The sequence below is a fragment of the Canis aureus genome, chromosome 16 (assembly GCF_053574225.1).
Source record: "Canis aureus isolate CA01 chromosome 16, VMU_Caureus_v.1.0, whole genome shotgun sequence".
Taxonomy (NCBI): Eukaryota; Metazoa; Chordata; class Mammalia; order Carnivora; family Canidae; genus Canis; species Canis aureus.
The window spans coordinates 34,771,163-34,791,582 of NC_135626.1; the positions used below are offsets into that span (position 1 = coordinate 34,771,163).

The window sequence follows — 20,420 nt, forward strand, 5'->3', positions numbered from 1 at the left end:
TCACCCTGCAAGCTGCCCCAGTGCCAGAGGAGATATTAAAAAACATATTCCCCTTTTCCTGCTCCTAGCCCTTCAGAACCAAATGTACTGCAGGGTTCTATAGCCCGCCTGCACATCTTTACTGATAACCCTGGAATTTATCGCTCGACACATCTATCAACACGGCAGTGAGTTCCTCGAGGGCTGGGACAGGTCTTACATGCCCTGAGCAATGCCGAGGACACCATTAGTGCTTGCTGAATATTTCATGAATAAAGGAGAGGTAGTAACACTACCCATGTTACCACAGGGTCAAAGAAGGGCTGATATTCACACCCACTAGGCTCCCAGGGAATGCACATGCTCATACATCTGAGGGGCGGAAGGAACCCCATCCTTAGTCACCCAGCTAGAGGCTGAGCTTACCATGCCCGGATCAGCACCAGTACTAAATTATTTTGACATCACAAGACCCTTTGATATAAGGTAAGAAAGTCGGAGAGCCTCTTCACAGGAAAATGCCCTTTCTCTCTCCCATCGCCCACCTGTCTGTCTGTCTCACATACACACACACCCTGCATACAATTTCTAGGTTAAGGGTTTCAGCCCTTTCAAAAAATGGAAAGCTCCTTTTTTTTAATGGAAGTGTATCAGTTACAAACGTAGACAGTATATTAGAGTCACAACTGAACATTTTGTACCTCCCAGTCTAGTCACTGATTTAGGCAAGGATCATCAGTAAACACTAAACTTACTGAAGCAATGTTTGTCAGGGAACAGGGCATTTGTTTGGTTTCCAGGTATCACTCTACTGATAATCTATCAATTTCAAAGTGAAAAATGTACTTGCATGACGGACAGATTGGGCATCCACCACTTTAATCAAGTAATCAAAATTAGTATTATTGATAGTGGGCTGAGCTGACAGGATGTACCTTGAGCTACACAATATCTATATGTATGCTTGCCAAAAATATTTTACCTAAACCCAGTCATTAGGAAACAGATACACCCAGAACGTAGGACATTCTATAAGACAATGGCCTTGACTCTCAAAAATCTAGTGTCATAAAAATGAACACAAAGGAAGGAGGCTTTTTAAAAAAAGAACAAGTGCGCCTGGGTGGCTCAGTCTGTTAGGCATCTGCCTTCAGCTCAGGTCATGATTTCAGGGTCCTGGGATTGAGCACCGCATCGGACTCCTTGCTCAGTGGGGAGTCTGCTTCTCCCTCTCCCTCTGCTGCTCCTCCTGCTGGTGCGTGTGCTCTCGCTCTCTCTCTCTGTCAAATAAAATCATCAAAAAATAAAATAAATATAAAAGAGAACAAACAGACATAACAGCCAAAAATAAAGCATAAAACTTCACTGGAGCCTGTATCTCCCCTTTCCCCCTCTCTCCCACCCAGCCCAAGGAAATTTATAGTGTTTTGGAGACACCTGGGGAAATTTGAAAAAGGACTGTACACTAGCGCATGAATATACACTTTCTTAGGTTGATAATGGTGCCGTGCTATAGAGGAGAATGTTCTTTTTCTTAGGAGATACAAGCTAAAATGTTTGATGTCTACCTTTCTTTCAAATGGTGCAGCAAAGAAAAAGAAAGAAAGAGCTAGCTATTCAAAGGTAAAGTAAATGTGGCCAAAATTTAGCAATCAGTAACTCGACAGGCTGAGCACAAAGTCTGCAAACATGGCTCTTTTCTTTTTTTTACAGGTCGAAGATGTCCTTGGTGACATTATGAATACTTCCTCTTTCCAGACTGTACAAACACCCTGCAGCGAAGGCTATGTGCTTTACATTGAACTATGCTTTTAACTTTTCTGTAGGCTTGAAATCTTTCAAAATGGAATGTACGGTGGGGGAAGGAATCTCAGCCCTGGACTAAGGCTCGGGCCCCCAAATCAGGATTCTACGCTCCAGGGAAGGAGCCTGGACAAAGGAGAAGACCAAGGTCAAGGCGGGCTCAGGATTTGCCAGGCTGTTTAAATAAAACCAGGCAAACGCTTCTGTAGGTAAAAGGCCAGGGGAAAGTTACCAGACTCTGAGTCTTTCCTGAATTCCTCTCTCCTCCCCTTTCCCTGTGAAGCTTGCCCCACCTTTACTCTCTTGAGAGAGGGACTGTAGCAGGGAGGGGAGGGGGGCACCCAGGAGGGTCTGTGAGGCTCTGGCACCCCAGACATAACCTGGTTGCCAAAAGAGAAAGGGTAAGGCTTGCTCTGATCCTTCTCACTGTCCTCAGAGTCTAGCAGGCCACTGTGCTGGATAGAGGCGCGGGTCCACCAGCACATGCCAGGCCCTCCATGACCTGCCCTGTGCCTTAGGGGCTAGAAGTCTGAGAGCTAGAGTTCTCAGAATCTCTTGCCAGCCAGGATTCACTTTAGAGCCCACTAATGAGAGGCACTTGCAGAAACCATTACTCCCTTCTCTGGCAGTGGTGGGCAGACTTGATGCCAGTTCCCAAACTAGAAATGTCCTCCCAGGCACCTCACTTTAGCCATGCCCCTGGGGATGCCAAGGCCGGGCAATGACTGGAGTTGAAATGGCACCTGCCAGTGGAGAGCATCAGTCCAGCCCCCAAAGCCCACCTGGCATGGCACCGGGACACAGGAACGTTTGGTCATTCTCCTTGCACAAGAGAAGGGGCTCTCTGCTGCCAGGCGTCTTGGAGTCGAGGCAGGAGGGTCAGCAACAGAGAGTCTAGCACAGCCAGACCTTCCCAGGAACACCGAAGACCCCTGGAAAACCAAGAGGCCTGACATGACTGCCTCATCTTACCAATTCCAATCCTCATTCTCCACCAGTACGAAGCCCCGGCACCCACTGGCCCCTCCTCATCAGTCTTTTTCACTTCTCCTGGGCCTGTGGATCTGTAGTCAAGGCTCCCTGGGCCTCCTGACACCCACCCCTGCAACACACCTGTGATCCAGCAGCAAGATGCCCTGCGCCAGCAAAGCCTTCACCTCCTGGCTTGCTCCAAACACGTCCCATAGGCTCAGCTGGGGCTCAAACTGCTGCCAGTGCTGGGAAACCAGAAGGGTGAGAGGTGCAGAGACCATGGTGGGGAGGGTAGCTGGCCAGGCTACTCTGGTCAGAGGTCTGGGGGTGTGGTGAAGGGCAAGGGAGGGTCCGGTCCCTGGCGGGGGCAGGGGGGCGTTGTGGCCCTAGTCCAGGGTTCTCACCACACTGCCCACCGTTTCTGCCCATCAGGCCTTAGCTGGGCCGAGGCCAACCTCTAGCTGCCAGCCCCAGAGAAAGATGTATGCATCTGTGTGTGCACACAGAAGGGGACTGTGATTCTGCAAGACTTAGGAGAAGGAAGTAGTGTGCCACAACTCCCAATTCCTTACCTGGTGAGTGATCCCCACGTCTGTACGTAGCCCCATGGCCAAAACTTCCTCCAGCCTGAGAGAAAAAGCATCAGGGCATATTGGAGAGGAGACCTGGGCCTACCCCAATTCTTAAAACCCTATGCTGGGATATGTATATGGGATACACATACAAGGAAGAGCAGGATGGTGAGGGAGGGGGCGGGGCAAGACAGGAAAACAAAGACGTGCATGTGGGGAAGGCTCTAGGAGTGCACGCAAACCCTAGGTGAAGAGCCCTGCGCCTTCAGATGCTCACAGCTCCAGCTTGCTCAGGGGGATGCGTCTCCGGGTGCCATGCCCGAACAGCATCACTTCTTTCATCCAGTTGTCCGGCTCCAGGGTCTGAATCCGAGCCTCTCGGGTGTGGTCCCCGGCCCCCTGGGGTGCAAATCGCCCATGGGCCCCTGGCAACATCAACCACCACCCCCACTTTAGTAGCACCAAATGTTGTGTGCTTGCCTGATGTTGCATCAGTGGCTCTCAAAATGTGGTCCCTGGACAAACAGCATCTTATATGCTAGAAATATAAATCCTTGGGTCCTCCTCCCACAAAATCTGTTCAATCAGAAATTCTGGATGTGGGGCCCAGAGACAGGAGTTTGAACAAGCCTTCCAGGTAATTCTGATACACACTAACAATTGAGAACTACAGTGCCAGGCACTACATCAAGCATCTCAAAATATATATTCAACAGCTCTACAAAGCAGATATTGCTGCACATTATGCATAAGGAAACGGAAGCCTTGAGAGGTTAATAAGTGGCCCAAGATCACACAGCCTTGACATTGTGCTCCTGAGTCATCCCTTTTACGGTTCACAGGGGACTCACCAGGCCCCACGCCAAGGTACTGACCGCACTGCCAGTAAGTCCAATTGTGGGTACTAAGCGCCCCCTGTGGGGAGGGAAGGAATAGTCCGTTCAGAGTGAAGAAAAGTCAGGGGCACCTGGTTAGGATGTCCTAGCTCAGTCTTCAAGAGCACCGAGCAGAAACCGCCACCCTCCCCACAGGGCCACAATTGTCCAGTCATGGATTAGCCCACCCGCCTGTTCCCCAGCTTCAACCATCAGCCCCAGGACATACATTCCGGGCAAAGTTGGAGACCTCATACTGGCGGAAGCCAGCGTCTCGAAGCAGCGCCCGTCCCTCCTGGTACATCTCAGCAGCGAGCTCAGGGTCAGGGGCAGAAAGGGTACCCCGTTGCACCTGGGTGAAGAGCTCAGTGCCCCGCTCCAGAGTCAGCTGGTAGAGGGAGATGTGATCATCACAGCAGCCCAGCAGTGTCCGCAGCTGCCTCAGCCATGGCCCCACCTGCTGCGCGGGCAACCCCAGCATCAGGTCCACAGATACACGCCCAGGGAAGAGGCGCCGTGCCTCTGCCAGTGTCTGGAGAGCATCCCTGGATGAGTGTGTTCGCCCCAGCAGCTGGAGCTCAGTGTCATCCAGGGACTGAGGAAAGAGGGCAGGTATAAGCACGGAGGCCAGCTGAGAAGCAGACAGGCACATGTGACCCACCTTACTGAGGACAGATACAAAGGACACACCAGAAAGCTGGGAGGCCATGGTCAAGCCTTGCAAAGCATTTTTAAGCAATGTCTAATGTATCCTTATAACCCTCTGACATTAGCTCTACTTTATAGATTTAAAAAATGAGGTTTAGAAATGTTAAACAGGGATGCCTGGGTGGCTCAGTCAGTTAAGCATCTGCCTGCAGCTCAGGTCATAATCCCAGAGTCCAGGGATGGAGCCCTGCAAGGGGGTGGGGGGTGACCTTGCTCAGCAGGGAGTCTGCTTCTCCCTCTCCTTCTGCCCCTCACCCTGCCTGCAGCTCATGCTCTCTCATGCTCTCTCTCTCTCTCTTTAAAGATTTTATTTATTTATTCACGAGAGACACAGAGAGGCTGAGACACAGTCAGAGAGAGAAGCAGGCTCCATGCAAGGAGCCTGATGTGGGACTTGATCCTGGGTCCCCAGTATCACACCCTCAGCGCTAAACTGCTGCGCCACTGGGGCTGCCCCCTCTCTCTCTCTCTCTCTTTCTTTTAAGATTTTATTTACTTATTCATGAGAAACATAGAGAGAGAGAGAGGCAGAGACACAGGCAGAGGGAGAAGCAGGCTCCATGCAGGGAGCCCAACATGGGACTCGATCCCGGGTCTCCAGGATCATGCCCCAGGCCAAAGGCAGCACCAAACCGCTGAGCCACCGGGACTGCCCTTGTGCTCTCTTTGAAATAAATATATAAAATCTTAAAACAAAAAGAAATGTTAAACAACTTGCCCAAGGTCATACAATGGCAAAGTCAGACCTGGAATTTAAAACTGATTCTAAAGCCAAGAGTGTTTTTAAATTTTGCTTTTTTGAAATACTTCAAACCTCTACAAAAATCGAAAGAAGAGTACAATAAACACCTTCATTTAGATTCACCAAGTAACATTTTGCCACATTTGCTTGGTCTCTAATTATACATGTATGTGATTACAATGTTGAACCATCTGACAGTAAGTTATAGGCCAGCACTGACCAAAAGAATTTTCTGAGATGACAGGGATGTTCTCTATCCGCACTGTCCAATATAGTAGACACTAACCACATGTGGCTATTTAATTTTAAGTTAGTTAAATTTCAATAATCATATTCTAAGTGTTTACTGACATGTGGTCAGTGACTACTGTACAGGTCACTTCAGATATAGAACATTTTAGCAGAATATGCTAGCCACTGACCACATACTAGTGAGCACTTGCAATGTGGTTGCCTAAATGTAGTTAACTTAAACACTGTACCCCTGTACCCCTAAATACTAAAGTGTGCATTTCCTAAGAATAAGGACAATCTCTTACATAACCACAATCCAATTATAGAGTTCAGGAAATGTAGCAGTGACATGACACCATTATCTAATACACAATCATATTCAAAGTTGTCCCAATAATATTCATTGTAGTAACTTCCCTTTCCCACCCGAATCCAGGATCCATCTGGGTCACACATTGCATTCAGCTCTCATTGCCTCTTTCGTCTCTTTGAGTCTAGATACTCAGCCTTTGTCTTTCATGACATGACATTTTTGAAGAATACAGACCAGTTTTTAAAATGTCTCTTAAAAAGTTCTAGATACTTACTGTACAACACTGTGCTTATAGTTAATAATATATTGTACACTAAAAATTTCGTTAAGAGGGTAGACTGATCTCACGTTATTTGTTCTTACCACAAAACAAAGGTCTTTCTTAAAAAAGTTTGTTTATTTAAGTAATGTCTACTGTGGGACCCAAACTCACGACCCTGAGACCAAGAGTCATACACCGCAGACTGAGCCAGCCAGGCACCCTCAAAAAAGTCTTTTAATTTAGATTTTCCAGGTGATTCCTCACAATTAGATTTAAGATATGCATTTGAGGCCAGAATATCTCAGAATATCTCTTTTCAGTACATCCCATTAGGACAAAGCCCTGACTCCAAACTCTATGGTAAGTGGTAGATATATTAGAAGGGTTGACAATACTGGATATGGAAATACCAGGAGTGAAACTGAAAAGAATATGTTTCTCCCCTACTTACAAACCTTCAACAGGTCCCTTATTACCACTAGGCAAAACCCCAAACTCCCTAGTATGATGCTCAAGGCTTTTGGGCTCTACTGTGCAGCCTTGCCTCCAGCCTCTCCAGTGACAGAATGACGCATACCTCCCCAGAATATGCAAGCCTCTTCAATATCCTATGTCTTTTCCTCCCACACCCTCTCTCCTGTGGAAGTCCTCCTCTTCATTCAAAGATCACCTCCTCCAGGACGGTTTCCAGGATTTCATCAGACTGAGATGCTCTTCAGGCTGTACTCTGAAAGTCTTTTGAGACCCCCTTTATTGGCAGCCTTTACCATACTGCACGGATCTGATGACCTGCCTGCTTCCTCCTGTGTCTCCAATCATATAATAAGAATTTTTCTGAGTGTCTACTATGTGCCATGCACTATGGTGGGTACTTGGAATACGATGATTTTTAAAAAGAAAAAAAAGAAGGCGCGCATGATTCCTGCTCATGGAGCTTGTGGTCTGGCACAGCACCAATTAAGCAGCGTCACCATACACCTTCCTCTGCCTACTGGGCCCTGGCACCCAGAGGAGTCAATACGTGTTTGTCCAATTAATGAATGTGCCCAGAGGAGAGATGGCACTGAAGGCCTGGGTGCTCTGGGGTGCCCTGTGTGAGATGGGTTACCTGGAGGCCGATGGACAACCTGTTGACCCCTGCTGCCCCAAAGGCCGCCAGCCTGGAGCTTGGAGCCGAAGTGGGGTTGGCCTCCAATGTGACTTCCGAGTCTGCAGGCAGGTGAGCTGCCTGGTCCACCGCCTCCAGGACAGCGGCTACGGTGCTGGGACTGGCCAGACTGGGGGTGCCCCCACCAAAGAACACAGATTCCACCCTGGGGAAAGAGGACGGAGAAGAGGAGACCTGGAGGAGCCCTCCGGATGCCTGCACCGGCCCTGGCTACTCCCCGAAACAACTTCCAGGACCTCAGCCTGCTGCCCAGCACGGACCTCCGCACGCCGCTGAGTCGCAGCAGAGTCTGCGCCTCAGTCACCAGACAGCTCCGCACGGCGGCCTCCTCCACGCCACGGGGGATGTACTTGTTGAAGTTGCAGTAACTGCAGCGCTTCTCGCAGTAGGGCCACTGGGGACGGGTAGATGAGCCGGGCCAGGGGTGACCCAGCGGCCCTGGCCACTTGCCGGGCTCCGTCGCACCACCCCACCCCCAAGCCCTCAGGAGTGGCTATGCCGTCTCAGCCCCACGGCTCCCCACGGCTCCCCACGGCAGGCGGGACGCGGAATACTGTGCCCCCACTTCACTAGGAGAAACAGACTCGGAGGGAAGCCCCTGGGTCAAGGTCACCGAGCTGGGGAGCGCCCGAGACTTCAGGTCCCCGGACCACGGCACCTCCTTGCCAGGGCCCCGCGTCGGTCCCAGACCTCGGCTGCGCGCTGGGACCCACGCGGGCGGCTTCACTGCGCCGCCAGCCGCCAGCCGCCACGTGGGCGCCGCCCCGCCCCGCCCCACTCACGTGCACGTAAAGCGCCGCGCGCGGGCTCGGGGGTCCTCGCGCGCCCTCCGCGCGGCGGCGCCTCTGGGCCGCTCTGGCCGCCGCCGCCGCCGCCGCCCAGCCTCGGGCGCGGGCCCCGGGGAGCGCCACGGCGCCGGGGGACGGGGACGCGGCGGACACGCGCCCGGGGCGCACGGGAGCGCGCGGAGCCCGGCCGGCCGGGCCGCGGCGGCGGAAGGAAGGAAGGGGCGCTGCGTGAGCGCGCGCCCCCCCGCGGCTCCCGGACCGGCGGGCAGGGCCCGGGGCTTCGCCGCTGCGGCGCCACCTGCTGGGCACCGGCGCGCTCGCGGCAGCCGCCTGTCCGCCCTTGCAGGGCACCGGGCTTGTGGGCGGAACCGCCCCCTCTTGCACCCTGTCAGAGGGCGACTTACCCGGCCCGTCTAGGAATTCTCAGTCCGTTCAATCCGTTCCTTCACATTTTACGTGCGTGGCTCAGGGCTGAGCCCTGGGGAGGTAGATGCATAAAACCAGATCTCAGTACATGTGCCTAAGACAGGAGAGGCAAACTGAGAAGAGACAGCAGGCGACAGATAGCCAGCATCTGCTGGATACCAGGGCAATGTGCTCTGTGCTGTGTGGCCGGGCTGCTACAAGGGCCGCGAAGTCAGGGGAGAAGGAGAGGGCACTTGGGCTGGGTGTCGAAGTTGCAGAAATTCCCAGGGGCAGCCGGCTTGGCCAGGAGAGTAAGCTGTCATCTCCTGGGTCAGGCCAACCCGGGAGGAGACTCAAAGATGGTGTATGTCCGAGAGAGATGGGGTGCAGAGGAAAGAAAGGCCAGGAAAGCAGGCATCTGAAGAACTGTCTGATAAAGTGGAAAGACCATGGGCTTTGGAGCCAAACAAGCTGTGTGGCCTTGGATAAGACTCTGAACCTCTCTGAGTTTCCAGTCTCACCATTTGTGAAATGGGGCTAGTGCTTACTTGGTAGGGACTATGGTAGAGAAAATGCCTATGAAAGCACCTAGCATAGTGCCAGGCACTAGGAACATCCTAAAGGGCCCTGGATTTTCTAAAAAGTAAAGAGGCTGCTTACTGGGAGGTAAGTATTGAAAGCAGCCAGAAAGTTTTGGCCTCTATGAACTGGAAACTGATAGGCCTTTTGGAACCCAGCTGTTTTTTTTGTTTTTTTAAATATTTATTTATTTATTTATACATGAGAAATACACACAGAGAGAGATAGGCAGAGACACAGGCAGAAGCAGGCTCCATGCACCGGGAGCCCGACATGGGACTCGATCCCAGGTCTCCAGGATCGCACCCTGGGCCAAAGGCAGGCGCCAAACCGCTGCACCACCCAGGGATCCCCGGAACCCAGCTGTTTTTATTTCTTGGGCCAAGCTCCAGTGTGCTTGATCTGGCCCAGCCCATCAAGGAAGCCCCAGGTTCATCTATTTTAAAAAAAATTGGGGGTGGGGGGTGGGTAGGGGAATAACAGGATATGGGATGATAGCTATAGAGTATGGAGTTTTTTTTTTAAGATTTTATTTATTTATTCATGAGAGACACAGAGACACAGGCAGAAGGAGAAGCAGGCTCCACACAGGGAGCCCGATGCGGGACTCAATCCCAGGACTCCAGGATCACACCCTGGGCCAAAGGCAGGTGCTAAACCGCTGAGCCACCCAGGGATCTCCTGGAGTTTCTTTTTAAGGTGTTGAAGATGTTTAAAATTGACTTTGGGAAGCAAATGTAACATTGTGTGTCAACTATGCTTCAATGAAAAAATTGACTTTGGGGATGACTGCACATATCTATGAATATACTAAAAACCATTAAATGGGATACTTTAAATGAATAAATTGGATGATACGTGCAATTATATCTTAATAAAGCTTTTATTGTTTTAAAAGGAATACTTCTTGGGCAGCCCAGGTGGCTCAGCGGTTTAGCGCCACCTTCAGTCTAGTGCATGATCCTGGAGACCCAGGATCCACCAGGGCTCCCTGCGTGGAGCCTGCTTCTCCCTCTGCCTGTGTCTCTGCCTCTCTCTCTGTGTCTCTCATGAGTAAATAAATAAAATCTTAAAAAAAAAAAAAAGGAATACTTCTTGCTGGAGTAATCTGACAATGTGAAAAAGCAATGAGTATACCTTTAAAAAAATTGGGTGGGTATCTCAAAGGGATCCAGTGAGTGAGGATTAAATTAAGTAGATAATGAACGCCAAAGTGCTTAGCACTATCGTGACAAGGAATGGGAGGTCTGAAAGTGCTTCATCCCTTCTCCATCCCACAGCAGCTGCCAAGAGAGCACGCCAGCAAGAGACCAACCAAAGAAAACAGAGAAGCTCTTTATGTCAAGTCACAAAGACAGATGGGGATGTGGGGGAAGGGCAGGGAGGGCTTGTGAGGACCCCTCAATCCCTTATTCACAGGTTTAAATGTTGTTCCATCTGCTCTCGAAGTTTGAATTTCTGGATCTAGGGGAAAAAAGAACAGAGTGAGAGCCAGGCTCGGGGCCTCTGCCAGCAATGGTGACCAACTGGCTTGGTTTGCCTGGGATTGGGGAGTTTCTTAGGGTAAAGCCAGGAAGGTTTGGGGCAAACCAGGATGAGCTGTGTGGTCACCCTACTGCTGGCCTGGAGAGACACTTCTGCCCATCACTGAGGGAAGCATAGGTGGGGCCAATTGGCCTTCTGGGAACCTAGGACCCCAGCCCCCTGCCCCCCCCCACTCCCCTGCCCCTCTCTGGTCTCTGTTACACACCTTCCCTGAGACGGTGAGGGGGTAGTCTGTGACAAACACGATGTATCGAGGAATCTTGAAGTGGGAGATCTACAGACGAGAGGGAGATAAAGTGTGAGGCTGGGCGAGGTCATAGGTTTAGGGAGACGGGGTGCAGGTGAGGACAGGGACGGTGGGAGAGCGGGTTGGAGAATGAAGCAACTTCAGCTTGGGGTGGGTTGAGGTTCGTTCCCACCTTCCCTTTGCAGAAAGCCTTGATCTCTTCCTCCGTAGTCTTCTCCCCCTTCTTCAGGCGAATGCAGGCACAGATTTCCTCCCCCATCCGAGCGTCCTTCACTCCCACCACCTTCCAGCACCAGAAACAGATCTTAGATATGGCCATGCCCATCCCGATTTCCTGATCCTGGGGGCTCACCTGGCTCACCTGGGCTGGGTGACCCACCTGCACTTCCAGCACCTGCGGGTGTTTGTGAAAGAAGTCCTCAAGCTCTGCGGGGTAGATGTTTTCCCCGCCCCGGATGATCATATCCTTGGAGCGGCCCACGATCTTGCAGAAGCCCTGTTTGTCTATCGCGGCGATGTCTCTGCAAGGAAAGCCCAGGAATGGCCTCTCACCTCTGCTTCATCTAACTGGCTTGCTCCCTTATTCATCAAACATTTATTGATCACCTACTGTGTGTCTCGCACTAGAGTCTGGGGGATATAGCATGAACAAGACATTCTATATATATGCTTTTCGTGGCTGGCTTTTTTTTTTTTTTTTTTTTTAATCATTCAGGTCTCAGTTCAGGCATGTCCACCTCTAAGAGGCTTTCTCTGACTCCCCCCCCCAGTCTAAGAGAAGCTCCCCTCTCCACCACTGCCACTTTCTTTGATCCTACTTTACTGTTTTCATGGCATTTAGACATGTGGAAAATAAGAGCAGGACCCTCCTCATCTTGGCTTCCCTCAGACGGCCGGCGTCCAGAACAGGGCTGGCAAATGGCAGGTGCATAAGAACTTGTTCAATTGACAGATGAGTGAGTCTTGGCTCAGATTTTACAGATGCCTGTGTAGGCCACAGCACTGTCCTGGGCACTCTCATCCATACTATGCTTGATCCTTTCAGGGGCCCTGTGCAGAGGGCATGAGCATCCCCATTTTACCCATTGGGGAGATTTTATTTATTTATTTGAAAGAAAGAGATATCAAAAGAGAACACAAGCAGGGGACGGGGAGAGGGAGAAGCAGGTTCCCCGCTAAGCCGGGAGCCCTTAGTGGGACTGGATCCCAGGACCCCGAGATCATGACCTGAGTCAAAGGCAGATGTTTAACCGACTGAGCCACCCAGGTGCCCCTTTGTTCTCCCTGTTTTAGTTTAATATTTCCAGATTGGCCTCAGACCTCCCCTCCTCAGACCGCGCCCCCCGGCCTCTCCTCAGCCCAAGCTGCCTTCTCACCCTGTCCGATACCACTTGTCTGGTCCAATTGCTTCCTTGGTCTTCTCGGGCTCACCCCAGTAGCCCAGCATGACGCAGTACCCTCGGATGAACAGCTCTCCGGGTGTGTTCAGCTCTACTAGGTTTCCTGTCTTCATGTTCACAATCTGGGCCTGGGACCGAGTAGCTTCAGTCTGGGGCCTCCTGCCCTCTCACCTCAGATGAGGGGGCCCTCAGGGATGGGGAGAGCTTTGCCTTTCTACCCTCTGGCTCTGCCCATCCCAATCCAGGGAAGGGAGAGACAAAGACTGGAGTGGATCCATCACCGGCTAGACACCTGAGCTGGGCTGGAAGAACAACCTAGGCAAGGAGGTGCTGGGGAAGCAGAGGGCAAAGCAGCTGCCGCAGAGGGGCAGGCCAGGTGACGAATTATAAACTGTGCAGAAGAGAAGGGAGTCTCCTCTTATTTCCCATTAAGCAGTAAATAAAGAAGCCAAAGAGGTGGTGTGATAGAGACATGTGAACAGGAGGAGGCAGAGAGGCAGAGTTTAAAAGGCCTGGTAGAGAAAGGAGCCACAGCCAACGTGCAAGAAAAACTTAGTCTGTGTGCCTCGGTGTCTGCATCTGTGAAATGGGGAGAACTTGGCTTGCCCCTGTCTACCTTGCAGCTGGGCATCCCAGCAAGTAGCAGTGAGACTGTCAGACACATGGGAAGGGGCTAATGTCACTGCACACTCACTCCCTGGCGCAGGGCAGGAGAGGTCTGCACAGAGGATAGTGGTTAGCCTCTGGGGAAGGGCTGCTTGGACACACTGGCAGTGACCCCACAGGGCAGGGGGTGGTGGTGGTGCAGGCCGGCATGAAGCACCAGTGTTGGCACAGGAAAGACACCCCAGCTGGGAATTTCAGAGCGAGGTGCTCTGGGTCAGCCTTCAAGGTGTAAGGGGCCCTCGGAGGGACAGGCTGCTTGGGAAATTAAGTGTTTACGCCAAGCAAACAGAGGAGCTCTGAAGAAGGTGGGGAGTAGGGGGAGAAATATGGGAGAGAAAGAGCTGTGTAGGAAAAATCTCTGTGCTCTGGCTTCTCTTTGAGGCTGTCCTGGCTGCCCTGAAACAGACAGTGGGGCTTGGCAAAAACACACCTCAGACAGGAAGGGAGGGTGCGGAGTTCAGCTGGCACTGCTCACAGCCACTGCTCCAGCTCTTCCCTCTCCGGCCTCGGCCCACAGAAGAAGCCCCAGGCCAGGCCAGAGGAGGACCTTGCAGCTGGGGGGCGGTGCGGGGGAGGGGGGTGGCAGCTCTGCACACCTTGAGCGAGTGTATGGCTCTTTTAATTGAAGGTGATAACCGTCCTCAGGAAAGGCAGGATAAGATCCTCAGGAAAGTTGAGTGATAGGATGATAGGAGGTGGGGTCTAGAGGGCCAGGGCTGGGGCTCACCTCTGTGTGAGGCAGAATTCTGCCCACGGTTTCTGCCTTCTGCTCCACAGTGTCCTCCTCGAAGTTCATGAAGGTCACGGGACTGTTCTCCGTGGTTCCATAAGCCACCTGGAGGATTGGGGAAGGGTTGTTTGGAGGTAACCCTAGGATGCAGGGGGAAGGGGAATGAGAAGGAACCCGGGAGAAAGTAGAAGGCAGCTGAATGGTGGGAAAAGAGGCATGTGAGCAGAGGCCAGGGGTCAGGGGTCAGAGGCACTGCGTGCCCAGCAGACTAGCTCAACTGGCAGGGGCCCCAGGTCTAAATTAAAATTGAGAGCAAGGAAGCCATTCTTTTCTAGCCAGAGCTCTTTCCCTGCTTCCTGGAGCAGCCACATGCCTGAGCCTGTGGTTCCCTGCATTACCAATACCCCAGCCTTCTCTCCTTCATCCCCAGGCTGTCTGACCACCCCCTTCCTGATTTCAGACTACAACATCCCCTGCCCCTTCCTTCCAAACTGAAGGTCCCATAAACTTGATTAGAAAGCCAGCCCGCCTCGGCCCAACTGGGAACTGCACAGATAGAACCTGCCCATCCACCCACCCGAAACCTGGGGTCAGTGCCTGGCCTTGGGGTGGGTGATCCCCAAGCTTTTTCCTGTAAATTTACTTCCATCAGAATTAAAATATAGCCAAAGCAAGGATTTAAAAGCCAGTGGCACCCTCACCACCAACACTTCTAGTGGTTGGAACATTCTGAGCAACAGAAAACCAGAAGCCAGCCTTAGAGGAGCCTAAATACCACCAGGGAATGTTCTGAGCCAACTGTGACCCCCCTCTAGAGGCAATGGGTGAAAGGGGCTTAGGAGAGGGGCTAGCTACCCTGTATTCTAGGCTCCTGAGCAGCAAAGACAACAGACCTTTGTCCATCTTCCATTCTCCACCCCCACCCCCCCCTCCCCCCCCCCCCCGCCACCCCCACCCCCAATTTCCTCTGTGTTAGCTGGCGCACTGCTCGGGTCTGGCCCCTCCCCCTCTCAAACACAGACAACAACCCGGACCTGGCAGCCCAGAGCTCAGACCCTGCCTGCCTCCCCTTCCCTTTCCACAGGAATCCGGACACCGTGGCTGGCAAGTGGACACACAGAGACCTGGTCGGCTGGGGCAGGGCTTGCCCACAGGACCCCAGCCTGCCTTGGCTCGTCCCTGGTAGCCAGAACCTGACCCCGCCCCGCCCTCCCCCCACCCCCCCAGAGTCCTGGGGCCACTGCCCAGGTGTGGCCTCTGCCAAGTACACCTTGGCGCCACTCTGGCCACCACCCCTGAGAGACCCCTCAGGGGCAGGTCCTGACCACTGGGGGTGCGGGTGAGGAGATGGAGATATTTTAGGGAGATTAAGGAGGGGGAAGGTGGGAAGGGGGAAACGGTGAGACTGCTGTTCAGTTGTCCCCACTCCATGCCTGTGGTCTTCAGCTGTGTCTGCGAATTCTGTGGGTCGTCCCACCCCCCTCCCCGTTCCCACATTTCTGGTTAGCTTTCAGCCGTGGAAAAACGGGACAGGCGTGCAGGGGACGGACGGAACTCAAGCCCTGCGCTGGGAGCGAGGGCCGAGACCAGCCGGGTGGCGGGGCAGGGGCGCCCACGGCCTTGGGGTTGGCGGGCTGTGCGGCCGGAAGGGGGAGCCCGCCGCCAGCGCGGCTCGCACGCTCCGCCGGCGCCGCACAAGAGAGCCATTAAAGCGCCGCCGGCCGGCCGACCGCGGCGAGACTCGCGTCCGGCTGTCCGGCCCCGCTTCCTGCCTCCCCGGGGCCAGGGCGCCGCGCCGAGCGGGGGGGGGGGGGGGGGGGGGGGGGCGCGCGGGGGCAGGGGGGCAGGGGGGCGCGAACCTGAGCAAACAAACAAGCTCGGGAACGCCTCCTCTCTCCGGTGTGAACTCGGGGCCTGGACGCACCCGTGCCCCCGGTCCCCGAAGGATGCGGAGAGGAGTTTTGGGGGGCTGGGGGCGGGCGGGGGGCAGGATGGGAGCGCAGGGAGAGAGGGGGCCTGGGCTCGGGGGTCGCGGCGCCAGCCCCGCACGGCCGCCAGCTGGGGGCAGGGCCCGCCCCTCCCCGTCGAGGGCGGGGGCGCATCTGCGGGCGGGAGGGAGTTAAGCCCGGTGGCCGGGATGCTCCACGTAGGAGCTGGCTCCGGCCGCCGGCTGCGGTCAGGGCCGCCGTATAAATAGGGCGGGAGACCCGAGTGCCCAGGACTCGACGCTGCCCGCGCCCCGCCGCCGCTGCCGCCCCCCACCCCGGCCCCGGCCTCAGGCGTCCCCGCCATGGCCCGTCCGATGCTCTTGCTCGTCCTCGGCCTCCTGGCCGGCCTGCTGCCGGCACTGGCCGCGTGCCCCCAGAACTGCCACTGCCACGGCGACCTGCAGCACGTCATCTGCGACAAGGTGGGGCTGCAGAAGATCCCCAAGGTGTCAGAGAAGACCAAGCTGCTCAACCTGCAGCGCAACAACTTCCCGGTGCTGGCTGCCAACTCGTTTCGCGCCATGCCCAACCTCGTGTCGCTGCATCTGCAGCACTGCCAGATCCGCGAGGTGGCTGCGGGCGCCTTCCGCGGCCTCAAGCAGCTCATCTACCTGTATCTGTCCCACAACGACATCCGTGTGCTGCGCGCCGGCGCCTTCGATGACCTGACCGAGCTCACCTACCTCTACCTGGACCACAACAAGGTGACTGAGCTGCCCCGGGGGCTGCTCTCCCCGCTCGTCAACCTCTTCATCCTGCAGCTCAACAACAACAAGATTCGGGAACTGCGCGCTGGTGCCTTCCAGGGCGCCAAGGACCTGCGCTGGCTCTACCTGTCGGAAAATGCGCTCACTTCACTGCAGCCCGGCGCTCTGGACGACGTAGAGAACCTGGCCAAGTTCTACCTGGACAGGAACCAGCTGTCCAGCTACCCCGCAGCTGCTCTAAGCAAGCTGCGGGTGGTGGAAGAGCTGAAGTTGTCCCACAACCCCCTGAAAAGCATTCCTGACAACGCCTTCCAGTCTTTCGGCAGATACCTGGAGACCCTCTGGCTGGACAACACCAACCTGGAGAAGGTGAGCTGCTGGCTGCAGAGCTCTGTCCTGGCTCCTTTTCTGCCTAGAGGACCGGGGATCCGGGGCCGAGGCTAGGCACCATCCCTTCACCTCTAAAATTGCTTCTGTCTCTCTGGCTATCTCTAAGGTAAAGAGCTCTGACAGCTCTGTCCCTCATCTTGCCTCATCCCCACCCTAAATCCCGCCCTGCAGCCCCGGTCCCTAGTCTCAGCCACTGCCGTCCTCGGATTCCTACTTATAGACGGAGCTGGGGCTGCCCTGGCCCCACCAATGGCCCCTAGGAGGCATGTCCACTGCTCCCAAACCCCCTGCTGTGGGCAGGAGCCACCTCTTCCTGTTGGACCTTCCATCCCTCCTCTGCTGTTTTTTTCCTGTCTCCAGTAAACTTACCACCCCATAAAGGAAGGTTTGTTTATTGAGAAGCTTTCCTGAGGAGCTGTGCAAATCAGGCCCACAAAGAGACCCTGTTCTTGGTGGGGGGTGTACATGTGTGCTGAGGTGGGGGACTGGGGAGTGAGGGGAAAGCAAACAGATGAGGAAGAAGACCTCCTCCATGTCCCCCGGAGGTCCTGGTGAACGTTCTCCCTCTCTCCTAGTTCACCCACGTACACACCCCACTGCATTCCCTGGTCCATTTCAACTGAGTGGGGCTCGGGAACCAGGGCATTCCCCGGGTTGCAGGGAAGACACCCATGGGCTCTATGAAGGGCCAAAGACGAGAGCCACATACCATCGTCAACATTTGGCACAAGACTCAAGGTATCTTCCCTGCAGGGAAGACTGGCTGTGCCTCACTGTCCCCCAGACCACTTACTGCCCTTTGCCCACCTTGGTCCACCAGACCCGTCACCTGGCCGCATCCCTGCTTAGTCCTTTCTGCCCTATAGGATACCCAGTGGGGCTGCCTTGGGTTGGGGCAGGATCCCTTCTCGGAACTGGAAAATCACTCTGGTACTGGGGCTTTGGCCAGGAGGTTTGGGCGGGGACCAGGGCAAGGTGTAGAAGATCATCATCAGAACAGTCTGGTTCCAGGGAACTTCACACCCCTCCTTGATCCATGGGCACAGAGTTGAGGGCAGAATCATGCCTGGATGGCAGCCAACCTTTGTCTGGGGGGATGGAGCCCACCCTTCTTCAGCTCTGGTCCCTCTAGAGATAAAGCCAGAGGCCCCTGTGGCCCACCAGTGCCAGAGTGGCCTTTTAGTAGGGAGCAGAGGAGGCAGCAGGGACTGATCTGGGGCCGGGGAGGCCAGGCAGCACTGTGATGACTGGGCCAAGATGTGGGCACCAATAGAATGTTTCCTCTGGAGCCATCCAGCCTGGCCAAAGGTTCCACTAAGGAGGCTCCACAAATAGCTGCTGGCAAGCAGTAAGGGAGGGAGCAGTGAGGACAGAGCTAGGGGAAGTCCTAGGACCCTGGGGCTTCGGGGAGCCTGGGCCCATTGCCCATCCCACCAAACACTGACCAGCTTCATGGTGTGCCAACTTGGGCCGCTGGAACCAAATTCTGGCTGCCTCCCTGGTCCCAGTGTTTGTGCAGGGAGTGCACTGCCAGGGGGAAGAGGAGCTGGGTGTGGTCCTGCCGCTACTGTTTACTTGCTAGTGTGACCCTGGGCAAGAGACTTGACTGCCCCTCACATCTGCATTTTGGAAATGACACCACCTATCTCAATATGTGGATGTACAGATCAGATCACCAGAGAGAACTCAGTCTCCTTGAGGAGCCGCTGCTTCTATCCAGAGAAGGACCCTGCCCTCCGGGGCCACAGAGCTGGGAGAGGCTGGGCACTCACTCCTGTCCCCCTCACTCTCCAGTTCTCAGACGGTGCCTTCCTGGGCGTGACCACACTGAAACATGTCCATCTGGAGAACAACGCCTGAACCAGCTGCCTTCCAACTTCCCCTTTGACAGCCTAGAAACCCTTACCCTCACCAACAACCCCTGGAAGTGCACCTGCCAGCTCCGGGGTCTTCGGAGGTGAGAGCACCCCCACACTTCCTCCCAGAACCCGCTTTCATGTGACGGAGTGGAGATGCACTGGCCCTGCACTAACACAGCAGGGGCATAAGTCCTAGATCTGCTACCTAATAGGGGTGGGACTCTAGGGGGTTGTGACGTGAAGATGACGGTTCCAGGCTGTCCTAGAGCTAAGTCCGTCCTGACCCCCCTGGCTCGATTGCCCCTCCCCCAGCACTCCCACACCTCTTCCCCAAGCCCAGCAACTCTCTCTCTCTAGGTGGCTGGAAGCCAAGGACTTCCCGCCCTGATGCCACTTGTGCCTCGCCCGCCAAGTTCAAAGGCCAGCATATCCGGGACACAGATGCCTTTCGCAGCTGCAAGTTCCCCACCAAGAGGTCCAAGAAAGCCGGCCGCCACTAAACAGGTGGGGGGCGGGTCCCCCACTCCCCTCTCTGGAGATTCTGGCAAGGGAGGAGGGTGTCTCAGGATACCGTGTCCCCACAGACGGGCGTACAGATCCTCCATCTGCACAGGGAGGGCCAGGGAGGGCCAGGAAGGGCCAGGGCTCCCCTTTAAAGTGGTAATGGACACTGCTGGGGACTCCCATACTTCTCTGCAAGCCTCGTCTGGGTCGTTGGAATCCTGACACCGAACCTTGCCTCTCCACAGGTCCTGACCCAGCTGGTCCTGGTGACCGGCCTCTGCCTTCCGCCGGAGAAACTACTGACCTTCCCACCTCTGACCCCCACCTTCTCCTCACAGCCTCTGCTGGCGCACAGAGCTGTCCACTTCTAGACATGTCCTGGCAGGGGGACACAGGCACTCTGGCACAGACCCAGCTCCACCTGATGGTGAGAGCTCCATCACCCCTGGCCCCACCGCCACGGCTCCTCTCAGAGAAGCTGTTGCCAAGACCTCAAGTCCTTCAGAACCAGAACAGGGTGGCCATCAGGATGGCCACCCTTCCATAATCCTCCTTTCCTCTGCTCCCCAGACCTTGCCATTTGGAAACAAACATCAGATCCTTGCCCCACCCCTTGCTTCCAGAAAGGGTCTTGAGCCCATACCCCAAGTCTGACACCCTCCTCCCCTCCCGCCGCCTGCCAGGACACTCTAGCAGGACACTGGTGCTTTGCCGCATACCCTACTGTGCTGCACTTCTTTCCCAATTTTTCATAAATATAAATGTATGTATGTATGTGTAATATTTACTCTCCTGTCGCCTATTTCTATGGCTCGCCAAGCTGCTAATGGGGGGAGGGGCAGACTGCATTTTCTCACATCTGCTTTCTGGAACGAGGGCCAGCCGAGAGGGTCTTCTGTGGAGATCTCCGGCCTGAGCTCATCGCACACCCACCAGTCTGTTCTCACCCCGGCCTGGCCTGCCCCCTGCCCACGGCCCCAGCCC

The 20,420-nt window shown here is 54.7% G+C and overlaps 3 protein-coding genes across 3 annotated transcripts in view; 1 reads left to right on the top strand and 2 right to left on the bottom strand.

The window, feature by feature from the left end:
* Positions 1-588: 588 nt before the first annotated feature.
* RSAD1 (radical S-adenosyl methionine domain containing 1) lies at positions 589-9,416 on the bottom strand. Its single transcript, XM_077852377.1, has 12 exons — positions 9,370-9,416; positions 9,002-9,119; positions 8,411-8,755; positions 7,889-8,022; positions 7,569-7,773; positions 4,431-4,796; positions 4,178-4,241; positions 3,604-3,751; positions 3,327-3,381; positions 2,896-2,999; positions 2,565-2,714; positions 589-1,253 (listed from the first exon to the last, which is right to left on the bottom strand). Exons 1-11 carry the CDS (start codon positions 9,414-9,416, stop codon positions 2,597-2,599), a joined length of 1,704 nt encoding a protein of 567 aa, XP_077708503.1. The 3' UTR covers positions 589-1,253; positions 2,565-2,596.
* Positions 9,417-10,715: 1,299 nt separating this feature from the next.
* ACSF2 (acyl-CoA synthetase family member 2) overlaps positions 10,716-20,420 on the bottom strand; it is a 29,338-nt gene continuing 19,633 nt past the window's right edge. Inside the window, exons 11-16 of the mRNA XM_077852796.1 lie at positions 13,986-14,093; positions 12,569-12,720; positions 11,572-11,713; positions 11,365-11,475; positions 11,151-11,219; positions 10,716-10,864 (exon numbers count right to left, since the gene is read on the bottom strand). Of these exons, the coding sequence (XP_077708922.1) occupies positions 10,814-10,864; positions 11,151-11,219; positions 11,365-11,475; positions 11,572-11,713; positions 12,569-12,720; positions 13,986-14,093 (633 nt within the window). The 3' untranslated portion in view covers positions 10,716-10,813. The remainder of the gene's footprint in view (positions 10,865-11,150; positions 11,220-11,364; positions 11,476-11,571; positions 11,714-12,568; positions 12,721-13,985; positions 14,094-20,420) is intronic.
* On the top strand, positions 16,054-20,217 carry CHAD (chondroadherin). Its single transcript, XM_077852797.1, is given in 6 exon segments — positions 16,054-17,052; positions 18,868-18,925; positions 18,928-19,030; positions 19,290-19,305; positions 19,307-19,436; positions 19,682-20,217. Coding segments are annotated over 5 exon segments (1,077 nt in total). The 5' UTR covers positions 16,054-16,278; the 3' UTR covers positions 19,433-19,436; positions 19,682-20,217.